The sequence below is a fragment of the Electrona antarctica genome (assembly GCF_951216825.1).
Source record: "Electrona antarctica genome assembly, chromosome: 23".
NCBI lineage: Eukaryota > Metazoa > Chordata > Actinopteri > Myctophiformes > Myctophidae > Electrona > Electrona antarctica.
This window is the reverse complement of record NC_136804.1, coordinates 3,934,734-3,959,171: the sequence shown is the minus strand read 5'-3', so window position 1 is coordinate 3,959,171 and position 24,438 is coordinate 3,934,734. Positions and strand designations below refer to the sequence as shown.

General features: G+C 43.6%; 1 protein-coding gene across 1 annotated transcript in view; it reads left to right on the top strand.

Moving 5' to 3' along the window:
* Positions 1-2,991: 2,991 nt before the first annotated feature.
* LOC306916330 (uncharacterized protein) overlaps positions 2,992-24,438 on the top strand; it is a gene marked incomplete at its 3' end in the record, with an annotated part of 35,152 nt that continues 13,705 nt past the window's right edge. Inside the window, exons 1-7 of the mRNA XM_079494164.1 lie at positions 2,992-3,094; positions 7,346-7,514; positions 11,388-11,496; positions 12,338-12,428; positions 13,064-13,151; positions 14,196-14,465; positions 23,833-23,910. Of these exons, the coding sequence (XP_079350290.1) occupies positions 7,373-7,514; positions 11,388-11,496; positions 12,338-12,428; positions 13,064-13,151; positions 14,196-14,465; positions 23,833-23,910 (778 nt within the window). The 5' untranslated portion in view covers positions 2,992-3,094; positions 7,346-7,372. The remainder of the gene's footprint in view (positions 3,095-7,345; positions 7,515-11,387; positions 11,497-12,337; positions 12,429-13,063; positions 13,152-14,195; positions 14,466-23,832; positions 23,911-24,438) is intronic.

The window sequence follows — 24,438 nt, the reverse complement described above, 5'->3', positions numbered from 1 at the left end:
TGCAATGTGACATAGCTCTGTTTACAAAATGCTGCACCTCCTCCAACTGGAGTACTTTCCACATGTTCAACTGTTTTTATTGTATTTTGACACTTGCTTTGGAAATGTAAACGTATGTTTTCTCCTGCCATACATTGAATTGTGTGTCTGTAAAGCAGGGTGAAGTAGGCTAAGTGAAGTCAAGGAACATGGAAGAGGTCTAAATAGGAGATAAATGTCAGCATCTGCCATCTAGTATGCAGAAAGAACAGAAAAAGAAAGAAAGAAAGAAAGAAAGAAAGAAAGAAAGAAAGAGAGACAACTTTCACCGAGCAGTGGATATTTCAGTCCAACTTATAGCCTTTTCAAAATCAGACTTGTCTGAACTGAGTGGTGCAGGTGCTGTACCGCACGCACGCACGCACGCACGCACGCACGCACGCACGCACGCACACACACACACACACACACACACACACACACACACACACACACACACACACACACACTTAGTGCCTTTCTGGTTTTATCCTCGTAGCAGTTTTTGTATTGACCTATTTGTTGTTTTCTTTGTTTGTTTGTCTGTGGTTGTTTTTTTTTTGGTTCATGAAAGGCACTAGGCCTATATAAATTCAACCTATTATTATTATTATTATTATTATTATTATTATTATTATTATTATTATTATTATTATTATTATTATTATTATTATTATTATTATTATTATTATTGCTGATAAGAGCAACTTAGACGCACTTTGGGCACAATTTGTAATTTAACTTGCGTATTTCGATCTAGGTCAGGTCAGGTGTGTGGGTTTGATAGAACACAATGTTTCTCATTGTCTAAACACATATTCATTATTATTTATGTTATTAGGGTTAGGGCTTAGGGTTGACGACAGAGTACAGCATCTCGCAATGGGTCTGGTCCACAAGATTCGGCAAGATACAGCACCAAGATACCCATGTACCGGGCTAAATACTTCCTTAATGTCAACGAAGTCCAAACCCATAACACCAGAGGAAGAGCAACTACAACAAACAAGGGACTACATTATTTTCACTCCTATGCCACCAAAATGTGGAACGCCATCATTAAGACTTGCGAATCCCTTGACTCCTTCAAAACCGCTCTCAAAGGGCACCTACGGACAGCCGCAATTCAAAACTGGCCCCTGTAAAACCTGAATCCCCCCCACCCCCTTTCCCCCTCACTGGATGCATGTTTGTTTCTTTCCTTTTTGTCCCCTCCGCTATGATGATTTCCTGTTTTTTTTTGCTATATAGAGTATATTTGTACGTCTCTAATTGTTATGATGAATTGGACATGGTGGGCCCTATTGTAAACAAGTGTAATGCGTTATGGTGTCGTCCACATAGTTAACAGTTTTGTTTTGAGTTGTGCTTGAAATGTACTGTAATTCTCCAATCTGTTAATAAATTCATCAATCAATCAATCAATCAATCAATCAATCATCATGTAGGCCTACTTTTAAAATATTAATTTTAAATTTATTTTAACGGTTTACTTTATATAGGTAGATCATAAATGAAAGCCTTTAATATAGTCTTTATAGAGAGAGACAGACAGTAGTGAAGTAGGAAAGTGTTATTTATTTTTGTGAATGTCATATGGTATGTGTTCATTCCCTTCTGGGAGCAGTAGATCAACGGCTCCATCTACTGGTAGAGTGAATCATCTACATCTAATAACAAACGTGTGCGATTGGGTAACAGGTACGGTCGCCCCTTTTCCATCTCACCCCACTACTCTACCATGTAAATAACAAACATAATTCATGTTGGTGATTATATATAAAAGGTATTATCATATTAATTTATCATTGTTAAGTTCACTCTGTATATCAACGGGCATAATAGCTTGCTGATGCCATTACAAATCTTGGGCTACATGGAAGAAATGTGTTTAATAAAACGAAATTAACTGCTAGAATGTCCTAAATTAACTTAATTAAGCAGTCACCGTCTCTGACTCATGTTATTCTTTCTTAATTTTACAGAGTAGGCTATAGAGATTGACTACTATACAATCAAATAAATCTGTATACAAGATAATTACAGATTTCAGAGAGGGAGGGAAATACAACTGTTAAGTACATTAACACATTTCGCGGGGCGAGTTGGTATCGGGGCGAAAGTCCGGACAAGTTGCCCCGTAAAACCGTTGTATTTTCGAGGTATATATATATATATATATATATAGGCTATATATATATTCCTCAGCCTAGTATGAAAGTCTGTAAATGGTAAATGGTAAATGGTGCATTTATATAGCGCCTTTATCCAAGGCGCTTTACATAGATTGTGCATTACATTCACCCATTCACACACACATTCATACACCGATTGCGGCGGAAGCCATGCAAGGTACCAACTAGCACATCGGGAGCAATTTGGGGTTCAGTGTCTTGCCCAAGGACACTTCGACATGTAGACAGGAGGAGCCGGGATTCGAACCGCCGACCCATGGATCATTGGACGACCTGCTCTACCTCCTGAGCCACAGCCGCCCTAAATATTTCACAGACTTTCCTACTGTAACAGGCCCAGGTCCCCAGCTAAATCTTTAACTCTAACAAGTAGGCTACTGTACTTTTAGGCAGACATAGCAGAATAGTACAACAACTAATTTCAGTAACAATGGAGTACCTGGAACAAATGGAACACCTTTCCAGAATGGAATTTCCAGAACAATGGAAGGGGGTGAGCCATTCATTATCCATGCATCATTTTCATTTGACCAACAACAACAACCAACTGGTTCTAAATGTTCTCCAGAATGGAATTTCCAGAACAATGGAGGGGGTTGAGCCATCAGCCATTCATTATCCATGCATCATTTGACCAACAACTAAATGTTGTTTCTAAATGTTCTAATATGAGAAATAAGGTAAAATAAACATGAAATAAACATGGGGCGAGATATCCATGCTTTGGGGCGAGATTATTAGCGACCGTTCTTCACTTTTCGCGGGGGCGAGGTTGGAAAAGGGGCGAGCGTACCTGTTACCGTTTCACCCATCGCAGTGATCGCATACACCTGTGTGGCTTTTCTGCTTTTCTCCCATGTCAACATACTTCTTTCACCGACGTGAGTGAATTAACTTTTATATTGTTTCATCTTTATCTGGCTGTTCTCCTAAACTGTTTGACAAAAGTCACAAAGTTGTGGATTACTGTTTATTCTGTTAGTATCGTTGTTTAACAACATGCGACGAGCTTTAATTGTGCAGTATTGTGTAATGCTGTGTTGTTCAGTTGCTGAACACGGTGTTTTAATCATGTTTACATAAACTTGTTCGATTACGTTCGTTTACTTGGAGAGTATCTGTGTTTACAGACGTCATTCTGTACTATAGTAGCCATGGTTCACATGACGCTCGAACTGACCATCATGACAGTCATGTTTCAGGGCTAGTACTATAGCTAAGCCTAGCTCTTAAAGACTTTTAAGAAAAAGTCATTATCCTTAAAGATAGCTCTGGTCCATACTGCTTGCTACCTTTATAGGCTATGGACCATGAGCTAGCCTAAGCCTTTAATAGTTTGTACAACATTGTGTTTGATTCCTTAACATCAGCTGATGACATTTGATGTAGGCTACATTGCTGCCTGGTTTGTTTAATTTTGTTATTTACGTCGCTGTTAATGCATTGCCACAGCTAATTGCCTCAAAGCCACAAGTGGCTTAATTTTGTCTCATACATGGATTAGGCTACACATTTCCGATGAATTTGCACACACCCTTATATTATAGTAGGCTATGCTGATCTGCTAACTGTGAACTTACAGTTAATTGTTTACTTGATGCGGTATCTTATAGGCATATCAAATCTAGGCCTATAAGGCCTACATGTTTTTAGATGACCTGTTTAGACAGCTGCTGTAGTCTCATTGGTTCTACCTTTTCATATCAACAACCCCCAAATTAATATGTATTTGGTGAGGAGGGACCCCTAGCCGCAATTTGCAACTCTAGATTTATTTTTACAATGGGATGCATGAAATGAAATGAAATGATTACTATATTTACCCAGGGTATCTGGGCTAAGCTCAAGAACTTGTTTCCAGCCAGGCCCTGCTCATAGAACACATTTCATCTTAGTGGTTCAATGCCTTGTTCAAGGGCACTTCAGCGGTGGTAATTGTAACGTGTCGGACCGCTGATTCGAACTGGCGACCTTCCGGTATCAAGACCGCTCCGCAATCCGTTCGGCCACCGCTGCCACGAGAGTTGCAATAGGCTACCCTCCATTGACTCCCCATTCATCCAATTTGCTTTTGTGATCTGCTTGTATTAAACAACGTTAAACTCACTAACATTGCAGCTCTAGGCCAAGCTTGAATTATTCTCTTTCAATCTACCATGCTTTTGTTTCATGAAGTCACCGTAGACATGTTATGAGCTACTTTCTGTCAAGAAATTCTCTGCAGGTGATTAAGTGTTGGAGTTTGGAAGCACTCGTTTTTATTAATGGGTCGCACTGCTGCCTCCTGCATTATGTGCAAATGCGAAACAGGTGGTATGTGGGGCCGTGGTACAGGTGGTTACTTCGACGAGTGCTTCCAAACTCAAAGACTTAGAAAAAAAATGATTCTGCAGAGAATTTCCTGACAGAAAGTAGCTCATAACATGTCTACGGTGGATTTTTATGAAACAAAAGCTCGACAGATTGAAAAATGATAATTCAAGCTTGGCCTGAGCTGCAATGTTGGTGAGTTTAACGTTGTTTAATACAAGCAGATCACAAAAGCAATTTGGATGAATGGGGAGTCAATGGAGGGTATTTCAACTCTAGATTCATCCCATTATAAAAAAATCACACCCGTGTGAAGTAAGTGGTGCAACTCTGTGTGGGGGTCCCAGGGGGGGGGGACCCCCATCTAATCGGACAAGGCCGATGTGTGGATATTCTGGTTAATTCAAGATGAACACAGCAAAGCAGCTTGGTTACAAGGTTGTAGGTTTTGTGTGTGTGTGTGTGTGTGTGTGTGTGTGTGTGTGTGTGTGTGTGTGTGTGTGTGTGTGTGTGTGTGTGTGTGTGTGTGTGTGTGTGTGTGTGTGTGTGTGTGTGTGTGTGTGTGTGTGTGTGTGTGTGTGTGTGTGTGTGTGTGTGTGTGTGTGTGTGTGTGTGTGTGTGTGTGTGTGTGTGTGTGTGTGTGTGTGTGTGTGTGTGTGTGTGTGTGTGTGTGTGTGTGAATTATATTCTCGTAGGCTACTGCATTAGAACTCATTACACATACGGTGTGGCCAACAGATGGCAGTGCAGTACAGCACAGTGTAGCCACATGCAGTCCAGACTCCAGAGCAGCCCTGAGCGCGCGCACACAGACTCATTCATTCATTCCAGTCAACACCTCCTCCTGTGTACTCTAATGCTCTAATCATTAGAGTCTAATGAACCACCCAAACCTGGAACTGTAATCGGTCATCCTGCCTAGTGTTTTGCTGAACTTTACAGTACAATCAGACTGAGTTAAGGCTCATATAGTCTGGATTTTCGGTGGTGAGGTGACCACCGAACTACAACATGACGTCACAAGCCGTGGTGAAGAGCAAACCACCGCCACCGCCCCCATGGCGGTTTTTACTCGCCACCGCTCAACGTTATTTCAGCTCCGGTGGTCACCTCACCACCGAAAATCCAGACTATGAATGAGCCTTAACACACCCTACCTTAAGGATCCAATTGGAACTCCCTTAACCCTGGGGGTTCCTGGACCTCACATTGACACAGTGAGCCCAACATGCACAATATCTGACTCTGTTTGACCAGAATGGATTGGAACGGAGCCTTCATTAGTATCATGGGTAACACCCAAGTGGTCCAATTGAATTGGCTGATGTTTTCCAATTGTTTAATTGAGATCTCGGCACATTGCACAGAGACAACTCTGGCTATGATTTAGGACTTGGCCTGACATGACCTTTACAATATATAATTTAGCTTTGGTCAAAATGTTCCAATAACGATACAACGTTCTAAAGGACTTTGATTTATTTACACAATGCAAGCAGCAGCAGACCCAAGGCTGACCTACACATAGCCCATATTGTCTCTGTCGGGTAGAAACCCCATATGTCCTGTTGGTCTGGAAGTTCCGGGGACCCACAAGGGACCCCCACACGGAGTTGCACCACTCAGTTCACACAGGTGTGATTTTTTTTTTAATGTACAGATTTGGTGCTACTCGTGATGTCATACGGTAGGTACAGTATCTCCTAGCTCTGGTCCATAGCCCTAATGTCCTTTGCTGCCGTTGCATTAAGGCTCTGCCACTCTTTGCTTCTAGCCCCATGTATTTACGCTACAGACGAGAGGCTGGTCTACATTTATGCGAGTGTAGGAAGAGAACCGTTCCATAGCTCTAATGAAGGCATAAGTATCCCTCCCCCTCTTCAGTTCCAAATCTGCATTCTTTGGAGACTGGGAGGGGGGAGGTCAAAGATGAGTCAAAGATGTGGTAGGGGAGTAGCTGGCAGGAGGGTGTGGTGGAGAAAGTAATTTGCATACACAGCGCCCCCACCACATCAGGGCATTGTGTTACTGCAGCTTTAAAGCCAGACCGAAATAGTCTCAAACCATTAGAAATAAACAGTTTTAAATGCATGTTGTAGTTCATTTAAAGGATCCCCATTACATCTCTGGCACTTTCTGGCTTCTGCAGTTTGCAGTGAAGGATACTCTTCTTGGGGTCAAAACATTCATACTTGGCAACCAAATTAAAACCTAAAATGAAATTCCACCATTACATACCGGTAATCAAAACAAAGAGGACTCTATTCTACGACTGTCTTCTACATTTTTAGAAACTCAACTTTGTCATGTCAATAATTGAGGGCATCAATTGTAACAACCACCAGGGGTCTACAACCAAACGTTGAAGACCCCTGTAGAGTAGACGATAATGTTGCCACAGTCCCTATACATTGTAAAATTACATCTACAAGCTGGGCGTGTCCGATTAGATGGGGGTCCCTCCTCGCCAAATACATATTAATTTGGATTAGTTGATATGAAAAGGTTCTAAAACCTAAATGGGTCATCTAAAATCTGGCAAGCCATGACGCCTACTTTTAAATTAGTATACATTTAAAGCACCTGCGTTTGAAAATGCAACACCCCACTGTTTATTCCGGTTGGGAGAACTTTGAGCTTTCCCCCATGCTCCACCCCCAGCTATATTGACACCTTGATGACACAACACTGTGTATGTGACATAATAACCACCCAGGGAAGCAGTAATGTGACATAACCAGTCAGTGGATTGGAGACTTTAAAATAGTTGTGTGGCTGTAATATTTACTTTGACGTGTGTTTTATTCTGTCACCCACCAAAGCCCGAGACACCTCTGTCACCAAAGCTCATGCTTCCACCAGCGCAGAACAATCCGCTGGCACCAGAGCGGCTGCTGCGGGTTCAGCAACCAGAGCTGATCGTCATCAACAGTGACTCGGAATGTGACGAGTCCATCGTCATCGTGGACATGGAGGTGGAGAAACAAAATGGTAGCCCTGTGATTATTAATTGATTGATTTATTTAAACATAGAAAGATCTGTTTGTGTTGGGGGGCTCTATGCACCTACATCATTTTGGAAATGACTCTTCATCTGACTTTCGGCCCTCTTCCAACTTCCTTCACAGGTGTTACCGATGATACAAATGATCTAATTAGGCGCCACAGCACCTTCTGGTGGTTGGCTCAGAGCGCCGTCCTTGTATTTAATATGGCGAGACTCTTAGATTGAAAGCCGATTTGTCCGGAAACTGCGAGTCAGGAAGTAAAAATCCTGTATGCAAAAGTGTAATTTAATTCACCCAAAACATACTTTCTGTAAGCGAGGATCATATTGTTTAGAGAAATGAGCCGCAAATCTAGCTTGTTTTGAGCCAAAAAGAAGAATCCGAAATATTTCTTATCAAAAATCTGTGTCTTCATAGACAGCATAAGCCATCGGAATTTTAATTTCCGTTTTCTTTTATTTTTTATTTTTTACCGGAACCGGAGTGTTATGAGCGCATACAGGACATTTGATCACGGTAATCAATTGATATTAAAATAGGCGTCCAGTGGCGATCTCCGTGCCCGGGGCCTTTGGATGGGAGTCGTCAAAAGGCGATTTCAGTGGCAAATGATTGCTTCGCAAGAATCGCAAGGACCTGAGAGTACAACTGGATCCATTTGGTTCCATTTGTACACTCAGAGTTACACACCCGTATGGGGCCATACAGTGATACTGTACATACAGGGGCCATACAGTGAGCCAACATCCACAATAGCAGCACCCTGACTCTGTTTCACCAGAATGGAACAGAGCCTTCATTAGTATCATTGGTAACACCTGTACAGGAAGTAGTATCATTGGTAACACCTGTACAGGAAGTAGTATCATTGGTAGTATCATTGGTAACACCTGTACAGGAAGTCGGAAGAGGCCTGGAAGCAAGGAAGCTTTGAGAAGGAAATGAGAGCTCAGTGACTCAGCTCATGATCAAACACTATTTCTGAATGACTGAGACCTTTTGTAAAGTAATCGTTTCTGGAAAACAACAGAAGATATAATAATAAACTAGAAAAAGTGCCCTTCTGGGCACAGGTCTCCACCAGGAGGATAGGACTGTGTGAGATGTTTGACAAAATGTTTAGGAGTAATATAAACATGTTTGCCTTTGATGCAATTGGATGATTTGAGGCATTTTGTTCCAAAATGTGTTTTTGTGTTGCAAAAATCAACCTTGTTGGTGACGCTATATGAAGTCCAATGTGAAAAGGGTGGGATATATTCCTCAGCCTAGTAAGAAAATGTGTGAAAGATTTCACGTAAATTGCATGCTGCGTTCATGATTTAAGGCTTTTGTTCAAAACGGGGCAATCTTGCAAACTGTGAAAGCCAATTATAGCCAATCAGGATGGAATATGAAATATCGGACAGATCCGACTTGAGCACATGACCATAGAGATACTGTGTAACGATTTGTGAGATTTTTGGACAGAATCTGGAGGAGTAATATCAAAAAATGTGTTTTACAAAAGTCGGCCTCCTGGTGGCGCTATAAAAGGCAGATGCGGAAAATGCAGGTCAAAGGTTTGTCCTTGGCCTCTAGGGAGTGTGCATGCAACGTTTCACGCAGATCGGTGCAGTTTTAGGTAAAAAATTTGAAAAGCTGCCTCATGGTGGCGCTATAACAGGCCGTTCTGGAAAATGCGGGGCAGAGGTAGCCTGGCTAATAAGCCAGACTCAAATCACACTGTCGTGTGGTATTTGAGTCTGGAGATGCTGTGTATGGATCTTGTTTCCCGGGGGGCGGGCTCAAAATTTTGTCTTTGACCCAATTGGTCAGAGCTACTGTCAGTCAAAGGTCTCAAGCATTGAACGTCACTGTACCAAAGCCCGCCCATATTGCATACCGTGTCCCGATTGGCCACACCAGTTCTCTGGTGTAGGAAATGGGCGTACAATTGAGCCTCTCCAGACCGTAATCCGCCGGCAGGCAATTTTTTTTTGCCAACGGCTGATTCGGTCTGGCTTATTAGCCAGGCTAGGGCAGCGGTTCATCGTTGGCATCCAGGGAGTGTGTGTGCAAAGTTTGGCATCGACCGGGTTAACGGTGCTGGAGATTAGCTGGTAACAGACGGACGGAAGGACACACACACACACACACACGGACACACACACACACGGACTGAGTGCAAAACATACTCTCTCCCCATGCCTTCGGCCTGGTGGAGACAATAATAATAATAATAAAGCTTTATTTATATAGCACCTTTCAAGAGCAAGGTCACAAAGTGCTTAACAACAAAGGGAACACAATAAAGAACACAATAATAATAGCAAAACAAAGTGAAAAATACATAAGAAAATACGTAACATTCACAACGATAAAAGTAGCTTTATAAAAATGGGTCTTCAGGAGTGATTTAAAACGAGGAACCGAGTCGGCAATCCTGATTTCCAGGGGCAGGGCATTCCACAGTAAGTGTGCACGGACTGCAAAGGCCCGGTCGCCTATAGTTTTTTTTTTTAAACCAGTTTTTATTGTAACACATTGTCTGCTGTGTTGCTTTTCGATGTGTACACTGTAATGTTTATAGAGGTATGGTATCTGAAGAGCACAAAGTACCTTTCTGAACGTACCAAGTATCGCGAGACTTCCCACCGTTTCCTTTCTGGCAGTAAATCTCACGATACCTTGGAGCCAGAACGATAACTGCTTCTGTTTAGATCCTCAGTTAAAATGATATACTGTGCACTCTGTGCACATTGAAAAGCAAGTGATTAGAAAACAACCTGTGATATGTCTTCTTTTATATTCCTGAACTGATTATATGACAAAGGTCTCGATTGTTCAGAAATAATATTTGTTATGAGCTGGTCCCTCAGAGTATATATTAAAGGACCACTTCATCACTTTTCAACCTATCTTTATATACTAGGTCCTCACTAATAATCATGATAAAATGGCACCCTTTTTTTCTACTCTGTCCGTGTCTCATGGAGGGCTGTGGGCAGTTCAGAAACCCGTCCACCAGTGACATAATTGATGGGGAATCAAAGCTAATAGAAACTGCAGGCTTTCTATATCTGAAAAGTTGCAATGCGAAAATGGAAGCCATTGTTCTCACGGAAATACAAATCTAAACATTTTTGTAAAAGAAATATTGTTTAAAAAGAATCTGCCTAACGATGATGTCACTGGTGGACTGGTTTCTGAACTGCCCACAGCCCTCCTATGAGACACAGACTGAGTAGAAAAAAATGGTGCCATTTTATCATGATTATTAGTGAGAACCTATTATATGAAGAAAGGTTGAAAAGTGGTGAAGTGGTCCTTTAATAGAGACTGCATCCGGAGGAAACCCTGAGGCGAAATGGACATAGTGGCCGCATTTGGTATTGCAGCGCTGGGCCAAACACATGAACGCGCTGGTCCGTTGACTATCATTGTGCACGTTCGTGATGACACGTGAACGCTGAGCACGTTCAATGATAGTCAACGGCCAGCGCGTTCATGTGTTTGGCCCAATCAATCCCAGAATGCACTCTGTTCCTACCCGGAAGGAGGAGTGAAATCGCCTCATGCGCTTTTGAGCAACTTAATGCAAGTGGATGGGAGGAGAAATCCGGTGACGCCTCTATTAATATATACTCTAGTAAGGCTGGTCCAGCCGGCTCCATTCACTGCCATGTATTCATTGAACTTCCGGTGTGAGTTTGGCTCCCATGAAAGTGTCCATGAAAGTGTCAAAGCTTCCTTGCCTGGAAGTAGGAAGAGTTATTTCCAATGTGCATAGAACTTATTGATTATTGATATAACTACTAAATTGGGGGAGAAAAATGTGTAGAAGACATTAAAATGACTGTGTGACTGTGTTTAGCCCCTGAGCAGGCTCCAAAGGTAGTGGATGAAGACCTGATCATAACCTTCTCCCAGCGTGCAAATGTACTGCCCCATGCTCGCTACGACTGTCCTGTTTACCCCTTCCAGTGAGTATTAGTATTAATTATTGAAGTGCTGCCTCATGCTTCCAGTGCGTAGAGTCAACCCTGGTCGACTGGGCTAATCCTGTCACAATTATTACATAATCTGCAATTATTTTAGATCATCATAATTATTTTGCACAAGTCCATAATCATCATAAAAGTTAGAAAATACATTTTCCAAAAATAGCAGAAATGGTGATGACTCTGTGATGAGCTTGAAGATCAGCTATTTTATTTTTCATTTCTGCCCTATGCGATTTGTAATTATGAAGCCTAAAAACCAAACAAATTGTATTTACAATATTTGCCAGACCCGCAATTTCTTGGGATTCGTGCTTTAATCCACAATTAATAGTATTTTTTTTACCATTCGTTAGCTGCTCGCACACGCACGCAATCAAAGCATTTATAGGGCTCAGATTGAGCCAATGGACGATGTTTAGAGCTTAATAAGACTTAAATCCAACCTCACGAGTACAAAATCATTGTTTACACTGAGAGAAGATGGCACAGTCTGAAGCTATGACTCATCACACAAACACTTCCGGTTCAACGAAAGAGTTCACAGCTGTCAAAGTTTTGTAGTTTTCTTCATGATTCTGGCGACACCACCGAGTCTAGCCATCACATGGTGGCATGTAATCGGTTAAATCGTTAATCTCAATTATTTATTTAACAATTAAATGTTCGTCAACTTACATTTGTAATCTTGACAGCCCTAAATATCGCTGCCCAAGGTAATACAGAAAGAATACAGTACCAGGGATCCAGGGAGTGACGGAGGATCTTTGGCTCCTCCTCACCCGTGTAACTGTTCCCTCCTTAACCATTGTGTCCTCCTCAGGCCTACCAACGAGAAAAAGGTTCCCATCAACAGCAATGTCCTCGTATGTGAGCAGTGCTACTGTTATATCTGTGACAAGCCAGCTTCACAGGTGGGTGGAAAATCCGATCCGATCCCGATAACACAATTTCTGTGTTAGCCGATACCAGTGTTGTGATCTCGTGTTGTGTTTACAACTACATGTATCTAGATATATATCTTGTGTTGTGTTTATAGCAGACTCCTCACTCAAATGTGCACTTGCAGTTTGGGCAACTCGAGAGCAAACTCTGCATGCCCCAACATTTTATTTACTTGCCATAGTGTCAACCCCTTACCCCTGTGTCGGATCGATGGTTAGATTGGCATATTTGCCGATACCGAAATGACAAATAAATAATGGCCGATACCGATACTTTTCCGATACCCATACGGTATCGGGACATCTCTAAACGATACCAATAACTATGATACAGAGTGTGTGTGTAATTTAACCAAACACATATCTAGTGGGGTCCAGGGACTCTCTGGGTACCTTGAGGGGGTTCCAAGAGAGTACAAATATGTGTAACCGGGCATTACGACGGCATCAAGGCCCGCCAAAATATATTTTTATAAATGTATAAACTAGATTTAGTAGAACAAAACTTTTCAGAGGACTAAAATATGGCTAAAACTAAATTAAATTTTATTCAAATGACAAAATCAAACGTTGCTGTCAAAATGAACACTTGTCTGTGTTTCCAGTGTGAAATGTGGACGGTCACCGAGGCGTGTCACTGCAACAGCCACAAGAGGAACGTCTACTGGAGGGGACTCCGAGACACCAAGCCAGGTAACATCACCCTGTGTGAGATGGACACTCCCCTCCGAGAAGCGGGTCGGACTCGGTACACCCTTAAGGTGCGTTCAGACTTGAATGGTTAGAGCGGCACGATTACATACAAAGTTAATGCAAAGAAGAGAAGTTGCGCAAATGTAGCCAAAACACCCCCGAGGCGATCGTTAAGTACAGGCATACATGGTCAGTACACCGATTACTAGTAGTTTTGGCACTGTGGGCAGGTGCCAAATTGAACTGGAAAGGAAAAGCATCTCCATAAAGCTTGTCAGCATACACAAAGTGCTCTAAAATATCGGCGACACTGGAGTGTTGGCGTGCCGGTGTCTTGCACACTGCTGCGCAGACAGTAAATAGCAGATCTGAAAGCTCACAGCGTGTCACGAATGCTTCGCGCTGTGAGCTTGTATATCTGCTTACTGCACGCAACAAACACCAGTGTGCAACTAAGTCTGTTGTGCTCCATTTGATTTCCCCCTGCTATTCTGACTTAAACGTAGCACGGATTTAATTTACCACTGAAGTTATGGAATTTTCTCCATATGGATCATGGCGGCGTCCAAAAGATGAAATCGCAGGAATAATGGAAGTCACTGGAGTTCTAAATCTAAAGTTGATTACACCACAGGTGTAGGATGGAATTTTGTTGACAGGGAAGGCAGCCGTAATTGACAAAAGTGCTTACATTAAATTAAGATCTGTCGATCAGAGATTTGAGAGGATTTATTTGTCTGATAATGGATGGAGCTCACACACCACATGTACAAGATAGACGTTCTTTATTGAGAATTCTGTTTCTTTAGCCCAGCACCCAGCCTGTCTATGTGTTTCTTTAGCCCAGCACCCAGCCTGTCTATGTGTTTCTTTAGCCCAGCACCCAGCCTGTCTATGTGCGTATTTACGCTCAGTTTACCAAGATTTCCGACCATTTCTACTTTGTGCGTTATTCACTTTTTTTTTCTTGGCCGTGACTTTGAGCGTATTCTACTTCCATTGTGAAACAAAGACACTTAACTAAATGTTTATTTCTTTCTTCAGAAATCGTCAAAGACTGGCTTGTGAAGCCATTGAGAGACCTGCATGTGAAACCCAAGAACAAGGCCACCTTCAAGGCGGAGCTGTACGAGGACACTCCCAACTACAAGTGGTACAAGAACGACGACGAGCTCGCTCCCTCTGACAAGGTGGAGATGCAGAAGGACGGGAAGAACCTGAGTCTGACCGTCAACAACTGCCAGCCTGACGACGTGGCGGAATACACTGTTGTGGTAGAAGATGCCAGATACTCTGCCAAGCTCACGCTGGAAGGTTTGTCTCTTAGTCACATGCATAGATAGGCCTGTCACACTTGATACAAAATCCCAATGATTTGAGATCATCTGTTATTTTGTGGGTGTTTCACAAAAGTTGACCAGATGTCAATGATGGCACTGTTGGCTAATCTATTCAACTGTGTGTGTGTGTGTGTGTGTGTGTGTGTGTGTGTGTGTGTGTGTGTGTGTGTGTGTGTGTGTGTGTGTGTGTGTGTGTGTGTGTGTGTGTGTGTGTGTGTGTGTGTGTGTGTGTGTGTGTGTGTGTGTGTGTGTGTGTGTGTGTGTGTGATAAAAATAATTCTATTGATGATGGTATACCAAATTTCTATTGCTCAATGAAAAAGCTGATTGTTGAATAACTTGATGATATGCAGGCTAGTGAAAGCCAAACTGGATGGTGAAGGTAAGACTGGATTAATTGTAATTGGGATCTGTTGTCGGGCAGAAACCAGCAAACTCCAAAATGTTCATTTTTCCCTCGTCACTTCAGTGTTGCACCCTGAGAATAGGCGAAGTACAAGCTCAGAATGTGACCGATGTGAGCTTGTAGGTCTGCTATTCTGGGCACGAAGTAGCATAAATCAGGCTTTTTTTGCCTGTAGCTGGGAAAGCAGGCATTCTGCACGCTAACAGGACAGGTGGGCACCAAAACTATCTGAGCACTATGTACGACTGGGCACAAAAAACATCTGGGCACTAGGTACAACTGGGCACAAACATCTGGGCACTAGGTACAACTGGGCACAAACATCTGGGCACTAGGTACAACTGGGCACAAAAAACACCTGGGCACTAGGTACAACTGGGCACAAACATCTGGGCACAAGGTACAACTGGGCACAAAAACACCTGGGCACTAGGTACAACTAGGCACAAACATCTGGGCACAAGGTACAACTGGGCACAAACATCTGGGCACTAGGTACAACTGGGCACAAAAAACACCTGGGCACTAGGTAGCCTGGCAAACCAGACAAATTGCCATTGCAGAAAAAAAAGAAAATTGCCCTCGGCAGATTTGGTCTGGAACTGCTCAGTTCCCTCCGAACTGTCAATCAGGGCACAGTGTGCAAATATGGAGCAGGTTTATTAGCATTTATTTTGTTAATCTGTTCGCTTGGAAACGCAGGTTCCAAACAGAGATCCCAGACTAATGTTTTCTACGCAGTGGTATTAGTCTGGCCATATCAGGCTACTAGGGATGTGGGAACCTAGATGAGTGGACACCTTGGGGTGGAGATAACTGGGCACTTGGAGAGGTGGGCACCACATCCATCTGGGCACTAGGGACATGTGTGCAGCTGAATTAGGATTCATGTCAAGTAGGCATGTCCCGATACCGATACTTGTATGCCCTACTAAACTATTGTCACACTAGTCGATACATAGCAGGGATTTTTGTCCAGCGTCCACTTTAGTTCATTTTGGTCTGGAAATGGGATATCTTTTTACCTGACCATGACATAATTTTTGTTACACCTCTGCTGCTTAGTGGACCGTGTGGTGTTGTAGAGGAGGTCTCCCCGGACATGTGCATATGTCACACTAGTCGATAAATAGCAGGGATTTTTGTCCAGCGTCCACTTTAGTCTAGAAATGGGATATTTTTTTTTACCTCTGACCTCGCTGAATGGCGTGCCAATTTTTGTTTTACACCTCTGCTGCTTAGCAGACAGTGTGGTGTTGTAGAGGAGGTCTCCCCGGACATGTGCATATGTCACACTAGTCGATAAATAGCAGGGATTTTTGTCCAGCGTCCACTTTATAAAGTCCATGCACTCCAGTGAATAGCATTTATCCATTTAGATAACTTTTTAATTACTCATCTTTACACAGAAACATTACTTATTACTTATTTTTTACACAGAAACATAATGTGTGTCCTATAGCATCGTTTAAATGCTTAATTTATACTTTTAATGTGCAAATTAATCTTTTTTTCAATACTCTAGAGGGTACTCTTATTTTGAAGAGATCGTCCACCGGAAGTCTTATATTTGCTAGCTTAGATTTGCCAAAAAAACAGTGCCCCAGCCGTAGGTGTGAACGGCTTTGCTGACGTGCGAATGGGAGACAATTTAAAACAAAGGCGGCTTGCTGTAGTTTGCGACTAACATGCACAAGGGCTGCCAAGTAGACTATATTTTGATGTTTTTCTTTCTCCCCCTCTCTTCGAAGTTAGACTGGACAAGTAGCACAGTTGTTAACTTAATAAGTAGGCTACATGCACGAAAGGGAACATTTCGACAATGCATAGGCATCTGTCAATAATGCATTCATTGTATTAAACCCAAATGTGATACCTTTGCATCATGTCTGCACCGAGTCGAAACAACACGGGAGCCGTCAGCTGCTAGCCTGGCGCGGCCAGATTCATAGCGAGGATTCACTGACGCTTCTTCCCTGCATATGATATATATTTGCGGGGAGGAAGCGTAGTTACAATACACCGCCGTACGATGATGTATACATTACGCATTTAAAGTGACGGTACACAATTAACAGTTCCCTCTGTCTTTTAGAAAGGTACTGTATAAGGCCCTAGTAAAATGTAGTGCAAAGGGATGCCTTGGTTGGTTAAAATAAAGAGAAGATTATTAAAATATAATAAGCATATTGTGTGTGTGTGTGTGTGTGTGTGTGTGTGTGTGTGTGTGTGTGTGTGTGTGTGTGTGTGTGTGTGTGTGTGTGTGTGTGTGTGTGTGTGTGTGTGTGTGTGTGTGTGGGGGTCGGTCGGTCGGGACATCCCTAATGTCTAGTGTTTTTTTTATATTTTACCCAACTGTTTATACCTCCAAACACAACAACGAGGTTGTGACCGAGGATCTCTCAGGAGAGCCTGAGTTTGGCACAATGGGGGTAGACCTAGTCTCATGTGTAGATGGATTAGGCCGAGGTCTGAGAGACCTTGTCTGAGGTACCTACCCTACCCCCAGGGTTTCCTGCACCATGTTATTGGCATGGCGCCGCGCCATGCTTAGCTGCAAAAAAAAAAAAGGGGGCTAGTGAATCATGGTGTGTGTGTGATATGAAATGTCCAGTGCCTCCCCCAGTGCCACCCCAGTGTCCCCCAGTGCCTCCTCAGTGTCCCCCCAGTTTCTCCCCAGTGCCTCCCCAGTGCCTCCCCAGTGCCTCCCCAGTGCCTCCTCAGTGCCTCCTCAGTGTCCCCCCCCAGTTTCTCCCCAGTGCCTCCCCAGTGTCTCCAATAGCAATACAAGAGCAATAATACAAATTAATCTTAATTTCAGACATGCAAAAGTGTAGCTTTTCGGCGAAAATCGCCGTTTTTATTCCAAATAAGGCACCTGTGTGATTCATGCAAATCCGTTAAAAAATGTTTGGGGGGGTGAGGGGGTCTGTGGGTGGGGGTGGAGCCCGGAGCATTCTCTGACGGACTCACGAGACACGAACTGTAATGATTCTGAACGATATTCTGCTTGTATCTGGGCGGCATCATGATCATGATGTGCGCCACCGCTGGCCGCTCCGCGAAAAAAAACCTGTTTGTGTGGACGCGGGACTCGCCAGTCAATCCCATAGTTTAGCTGCAAGTGCAGCTGCTACTAGTTAGCATTAGCAACGTTAGCACCTTGCGTTATACTGTCTGTGGTGTGGACACGCCGGCGTCAGTTTCTCTCGCTGTGTGTGTGTGTGCTCGCGTGTGTGCATACATGCATGCGAGTAAATGAATAAAGCACGTGCACGTGTGTGTGCATGCATGCGTGCGTGCGTGCGTGTGAGTAAATAAATAAAACGCTTGATACATACAACTTGTAGTCCTACACCCCCCCCCCCCCAGGGCTTATATATACTAAATAGATCTATTAAAAAAGAAAACATGCAGCTCAACTGTTGAATAAGGAGAGGATGTTACTCTTATCTACATGTCTTAAATTGACCAAGGCTAAAATAATGGAAGTAAACTGACCCTGTTCCAAAACTATTTTTATTATAATTTATTATTTTGCCAGTGAATATAATTTCTATTTGACATGATGTGAAGAGTGTAACTATAAGGGATTTTGAGATGGGAGTGTTGGACCTTTTTTTTTTTTTAAATCACACCTGTGTGAAGTGAGCGGCACTCTTACAGTATCATCATACATCATTCATTCATTGTCATTTTTGTGACAATGAATGTGTAGGACAAAAATAGCCGATATATATGACAATTATTCTCCATTCATTGTCAATGGCATTTAGGACAAATCTACACTATAGCTGAATATAGGAGGGGCTAGCACTCCTCAAACTGTTGGAGTAAATTAATTGTTCTATGACTATCAGGAAATTAATGTTAACATCTTGCTCAATACTGACTATAGATTTGTACTGATTTAGTAAATAATCATCTGTAATTTTTGAGTGGTGCAACCACTCTATAGACAGCTACAGTATGTGTGTGTGGCTGTGTCCCTGGGTCTGTCCCTGGCTGTGTCACTGGGTCTGTCCCTGTGTCCCTGGCTGTGTCCCTGTGTCACTGGCTGTGTCCCTGTGTCACTGGGTCTGTCCCTGTGTCCCTGGCTGTGTCCCTGTGTCACTGGGTCTGTCCCTGTGTCCCTGGCTGTGTCACTGGGTCTGTCCCTGTGTCCCTGGCTGTGTCCCTGTGTCACTGGGTCTGTCCCGGTGTCCCTGGCTGTGTCCCTGTGTCACTGGGTCTGTCCCTGTGTCCCTGGCTGTGTCCCTGTGTCATTGGGTCTGTCCCTGTGTCATTGGGTCTGTCCCTGTGTCATTGGGTCTGTCCCTGGCTGTGTCCCTGGCTGTGTCCCTGGCTGTGTCCCTGGGTCTGACCCTGTGTCATTGGGTCTGTCCCTGTGTCATTGGGTCTGTCCCTGGCTGTGTCCCTGGCTGTGTCCCTGTGTCCCTGGCTGTGTCCCTGTGTCCCTGGCTGTGTCCCTGGGTCTGACCCTGTGTCATTGGGTCTGTCCCTGTGTCATTGGGTCTGTCCCTGGCTGTGTCCCTGTGTCCCTGGCTGTGTCCCTGTGTCCCTGGCTGTGTCCTTGTGTCCCTGGCTGTGTCCCTGGGTCTGACCCTGGCTGTGTCCCTGTGTCCCTGGCTGTGTCCCTGGGTCTGACCCTGGCTGTGTCCCTGTGTCCCTGGCTGTGTCCCTGTGTCACTGGGTCTATCCCTGGCTGTGTCCCTGGGTCTGACCCTGGCTGTGTCCCTGTGTCCCTGGCTGTGTCCCTGTGTCACTGGGTCTATCCCTGGCTGTGTCCCTGGGTCTGTCCCTGGGTCTGTCCCTGGCTGTGTCCCTAGCTGTGTCCCTGGCTGTGTCCCTGTGTCCCTGGCTGTGTCCGAGCACGAACATAGCGTTATAGTGTTTGTTCACCACCAAGTGTCACTGTTGCACAGCCTAACACACAGACACACACAGGCCGGGGAGGAGGGCTAGTACAGTACAGTATGACAGAGAGACTGGTATAAACAGCGCCCCCAGTGGGGAGGGATGGTATGACAGACTGACTGGTATAAACAGTGCTCCCAGTGGGGAGGGATGGTATGACAGAGACTGGTATAAACAGCGTCCCCAGTGGGGAGGGATGGTATAAACAGCACCCCCAGTGTAGAGGGATGGTATAAACAGCGCCCCCAGTGGGGAGGGATGGTATGACAGACTGACTGGTATAAACAGCGCCCCCAGTGGGGAGGGATGGTATGACATAGAGACTGGTATAAACAGCGCCCCCAGTGGGGAGGGATGGTATGACAGACTGACTGGTATAAACAGTGCTCCCAGTGGGGAGGGATGGTATGACAGACTGGTATAAACAGCGTCCCCAGTGGGGAGGGATGGTATGACAGACTGACTGGTATAAACAGCGTCCCCAGTGGGGAGGGATGGTATAAACAGCACCCCCAGTGTAGAGGGATGGTATAAACAGCGCCCCCAGTGTAGAGGGATGGTATAAACAGCGCCCCCAGTGTAGAGGGATGGTATAAACATCCCTCAACTGTAGGCTGGGGGCCACATGTGGCCCCCAGCCTACAGTTGATATTAACCTGCGGACCGCATTATGTGAAGGTGGGGGCCTCATGGGGGCCCCAAAGTGGGTTTAGTACCGATAAACACTTCGCCCGGGGCACAGCGCCGTGCCCCGCACACAGTCACCTTTTTCACCTTGGCCTGTTTGCATGCCTGTAATTTATTAATCTAATTAATTAATTAAATTAATTAATTAATTCATCAAAATGTTCGGCGTGCCAGAAGGTCCCCCCATGCTCAGCACCATGACAAAGCTTTTTCCTGCAGGAAACATTGCTACCCCATTTTAATTGGTTTAATAGGTTAAAGTCTCAATCTGTGATTTCTTCACCTGGTTGGCAGAACAACATCAACAATATGACTAAAATATAATAATTATACACTGTGTGTGTGTGTGTGTGTGTGTGTGTGTGTGTGTGTGTGTGTGTGTGTGTGTGTGTGTGTGTGTGTGTGTGTGTGTGTGTGTGTGTGTGTGTGTGTGTGTGTGCGCGCGCGCAAAGTGGAACATCACCAGGGCTAAACTTCACGTTATTCTACGTGATAGCGCAACCAACATGAGTACATGTACTTTACACTTTTTAAAAAAAAGCACTGGTATCGGTATTCGGTATCGGCTAACACAGAAATTGTTGGATCGGAATCCCTAATGTCATGTGTTTTTATTTATTTATTTATTTTACTACATAGCATGCTGCTTTATTGTGAAGTGATATTTTACCCAACTGTATAAACCTCCAAACACAACAACGAGGTTGTGACCGAGGATCTCTCAGGAGAGCCTGAGGGATTCCTCGTACACATTTTATCCATACATCACACAATTCGGTATACACTATCTCCATAGTCATGTGATCAACACGGATCTGCACCATTTCCCATCTTCCATCCTGATTGGCTTCCAAAGCTCACAGATTAGTCTGTTTCGAACAAAATGCCACAAAAAAAGATTCACATACAGACATGGGCTATTTCCTATATTTTAGTCTCATGTTCCCCAGCCCAGCATGCTGGGGTTCATATGGTTACTGCTATGATCATAATGATGTTTTCAGATTTGTCAAAGTGCACTAACCCCTTTTGGTGTTAGCATTATGTAGCTTTAGCTATTGAAAAATCGAAGAACGACTGACATAGAAACAGCTTTTTCAGAAAACTGTCAGGATGTAGAAGACATTTTTAGAATCTGATCTCAGGTCAAAGTGCACTAATGATTTCATATTTCTGGATAATATTTGAGATGCACGATATTGAAATGATGACCGATATCCAATCTCTGATTATTTGCAGGGTATAGCGTATAGCGAGACAGGACGTTAAATCTTGATTTTCATTAAATAACTATGTCTCTCTGTGTGTGTGAGTGTGTGTGTGTGTGTGTGTGTGTGTGTGTGTGTGTGTGTGTGTGTGTGTGTGTGTGTGTGTGTGTGTGTGTGTGTGTGTGTGTGTGTGTGTGTGTGTGTGTGTGTGTGTGTGTGTGTGTGTGTGTGTGTGTGTGTGTGCGCGCGCGCGCGCGCGCGCGCGCGCGCGCGCACACACACACAGCGCACAAGGTCCAAAGGTTTGCTCTGCACTGTTGATTCCAATGCGGTTTTATCAACATCATTCAAGTGAAATGCAACATTGCGCTATATAGCTACCAATATGTACAACACAGCGATTTACCCAAGGAATAAAGGTTATATATATTATCATGATCATCTATCGATACAGTCGACAGACAGAGTGTCAGTGAGCACAGCTGTCCTGTGGTCTCATTGGCTGTAATATGGCCTTCTCGGGACGCGGTCGCAACCCCGTACATACTGTACGATGTCCAGTCCGTGAGAGAGCCAAATATCAAACCTGCTAGATATTCAGAAATTGTCGGGAAGGCGTCGGCGAGCGCTTTTATCGGCGCTACAGTATATCTTATCGCAGAGCCGTTCACACACAGCGAGCAAAACCTCGGCGATCAAAGCCCGATCTTGCGTCAGATCGGAGGTTTTGTCGGCGAGCGCCAAAAATTGTCCCCGACATCATAATTAGAGCAAATATTGGGCAGAGCAAATAAGCAGCGGGTGTGGGAGGAGAAGGAGGCTTTGTTTTTGGAAAAATAATTTATGATTTATTATTACTTCAATTATACAGTTTTAAATACTATTTATATCATATCTTTACACCAGTGGTTCTCAAAGTCTGGTCTGGGGACCCCCAGGGGTACTTGAGGAAGTTCCAGGCGGTCCACAGCAAAACTGTTTTACCACTTTTAACCCCATTATATACTTTGAAAATAGCCAATCTACAATCTCCTATTGCCCATTTTGAACTAGTAGATTGGCTATTTTTGAAACCGTTCTTGAAAAACTTCCCTAGCAGAAAATATTTCCATGTGGGGGCTTAGGAATGCATGCCAATGTGGGGGTCCGACTCCCTGACATGACCATGTTTGGGAAGCACTGCTTTAAAGTTTTCGACGGGCCTTAAAATTACAATCCAACCCAAACAGACCGGTTGAGTTGAAGCCAGGCACCACCACATCACCCTTAGTTTAGGTATTCTATAACACTTGCCTCCCCATGCCCTATATGGGGATTGGTGGGGCGGTTCCCTATGGTAATTAGGATGAACTGGCACACCCCTTCTAGTTACGAGGATTGGGATTCATCGTCATAAGAACATTCTGCCTTTTAAGAACGTTTCATGAATCTGACTTGACCTCAATTAGGAATTAACTTAAAGAAATGTCAGAGGAAAAGTTTGGCATCTAAGTGGCAGAGGGGGAGAGATGTCATTAGACATCGCGCAACACTCTCCTCGTAACGTGATAGCTCCCTTCTCCTCTGGCTGGAGCAATTGATCTGAATTCGCACACAGGCATTGACAACAAAATCCTGGGGAGTGTGGTTGCCTATATATATATATATATATATATATAGGCAGTATAATGTGATGTAATTGTATATTGTCCAAATGACTGCAAAGTGTAGTCCGGGAGCCGTGGGGGTGAACGTGGTTTCGTGGTTTTTATGAGGGAGAGTGAGAGAGTGCCCAGTGATATCCCTTGGGCATTTTTTGTTATTAACCCCTTAATGCCCGAAACACTAACAAATCCCCGAAAATAAAGCTATAGTATTTGATGCAAAATACTTGGTCTGCATTTAGATCTCAAAATATATATTGTATGGGATTTGGGGGGTTTGGGGCATGAATGAGTTAACTCATTCACTGCCAGATTAAATATATAAATGATCGTCCCACTGCCAGCTTTTTTTCATATTTCCTTTACCTTTTAAGTAGTCAAAAAACGTCTCCTGAAAACGACAAAACAAACTTGGGTTGAAACACGACCGTGTAAGTAAACTATGCACACCTCAAAACTAAAAGGTTTTTATGTTCATAGGAGCTCGTAAAAGGAAGGCGAAATCCAAGAAGGCCAAGGAAGTCAAGTCTCATGGTGATTCTGATTCTTCTTCTGAAGGTAAGACTGGATGTAGGCGTCTCATTTAGTTAGAACTGAGATACAAGGCCCTATCTTGTGCGGAGCTTAATGCTATTAGGCTTTTTTCTTAATTTCCCTTTAAATAATATTCAACAAAGTCTTATGCACACCTGTATGCTCTGAGGCAGAGATGCCTGAAGATGCCTTTGTGCACTTTGTGTGCATTTTTCGGACTCCTTTAAATAATATAAAATCAATCTGCATTATGACTTGTGAGCTTGTAGATTATCTATTTGATTTGATTGTCTTTTTTCTAAATGCTAATATAAAAAATTATCTCGGCAAGGAGAACAAACAGCTGTGATCATCGTTGCATAGGCAAAGTATGTGTGCGGTGCTAGCGTTTTTTGTTGTGCGGTTATGGAGGAAATGGTTAACCCTTTGTAATTCAATTCAATAGCCTTTATTGTCTCCGAGGAGAAATTTGTCTTGGGCGCCGTTCACACCTATCAGACAGCCGTCTTATCAAAGTCTCATCAAAAACGGAGCGGTGAAACAGCTCCAATT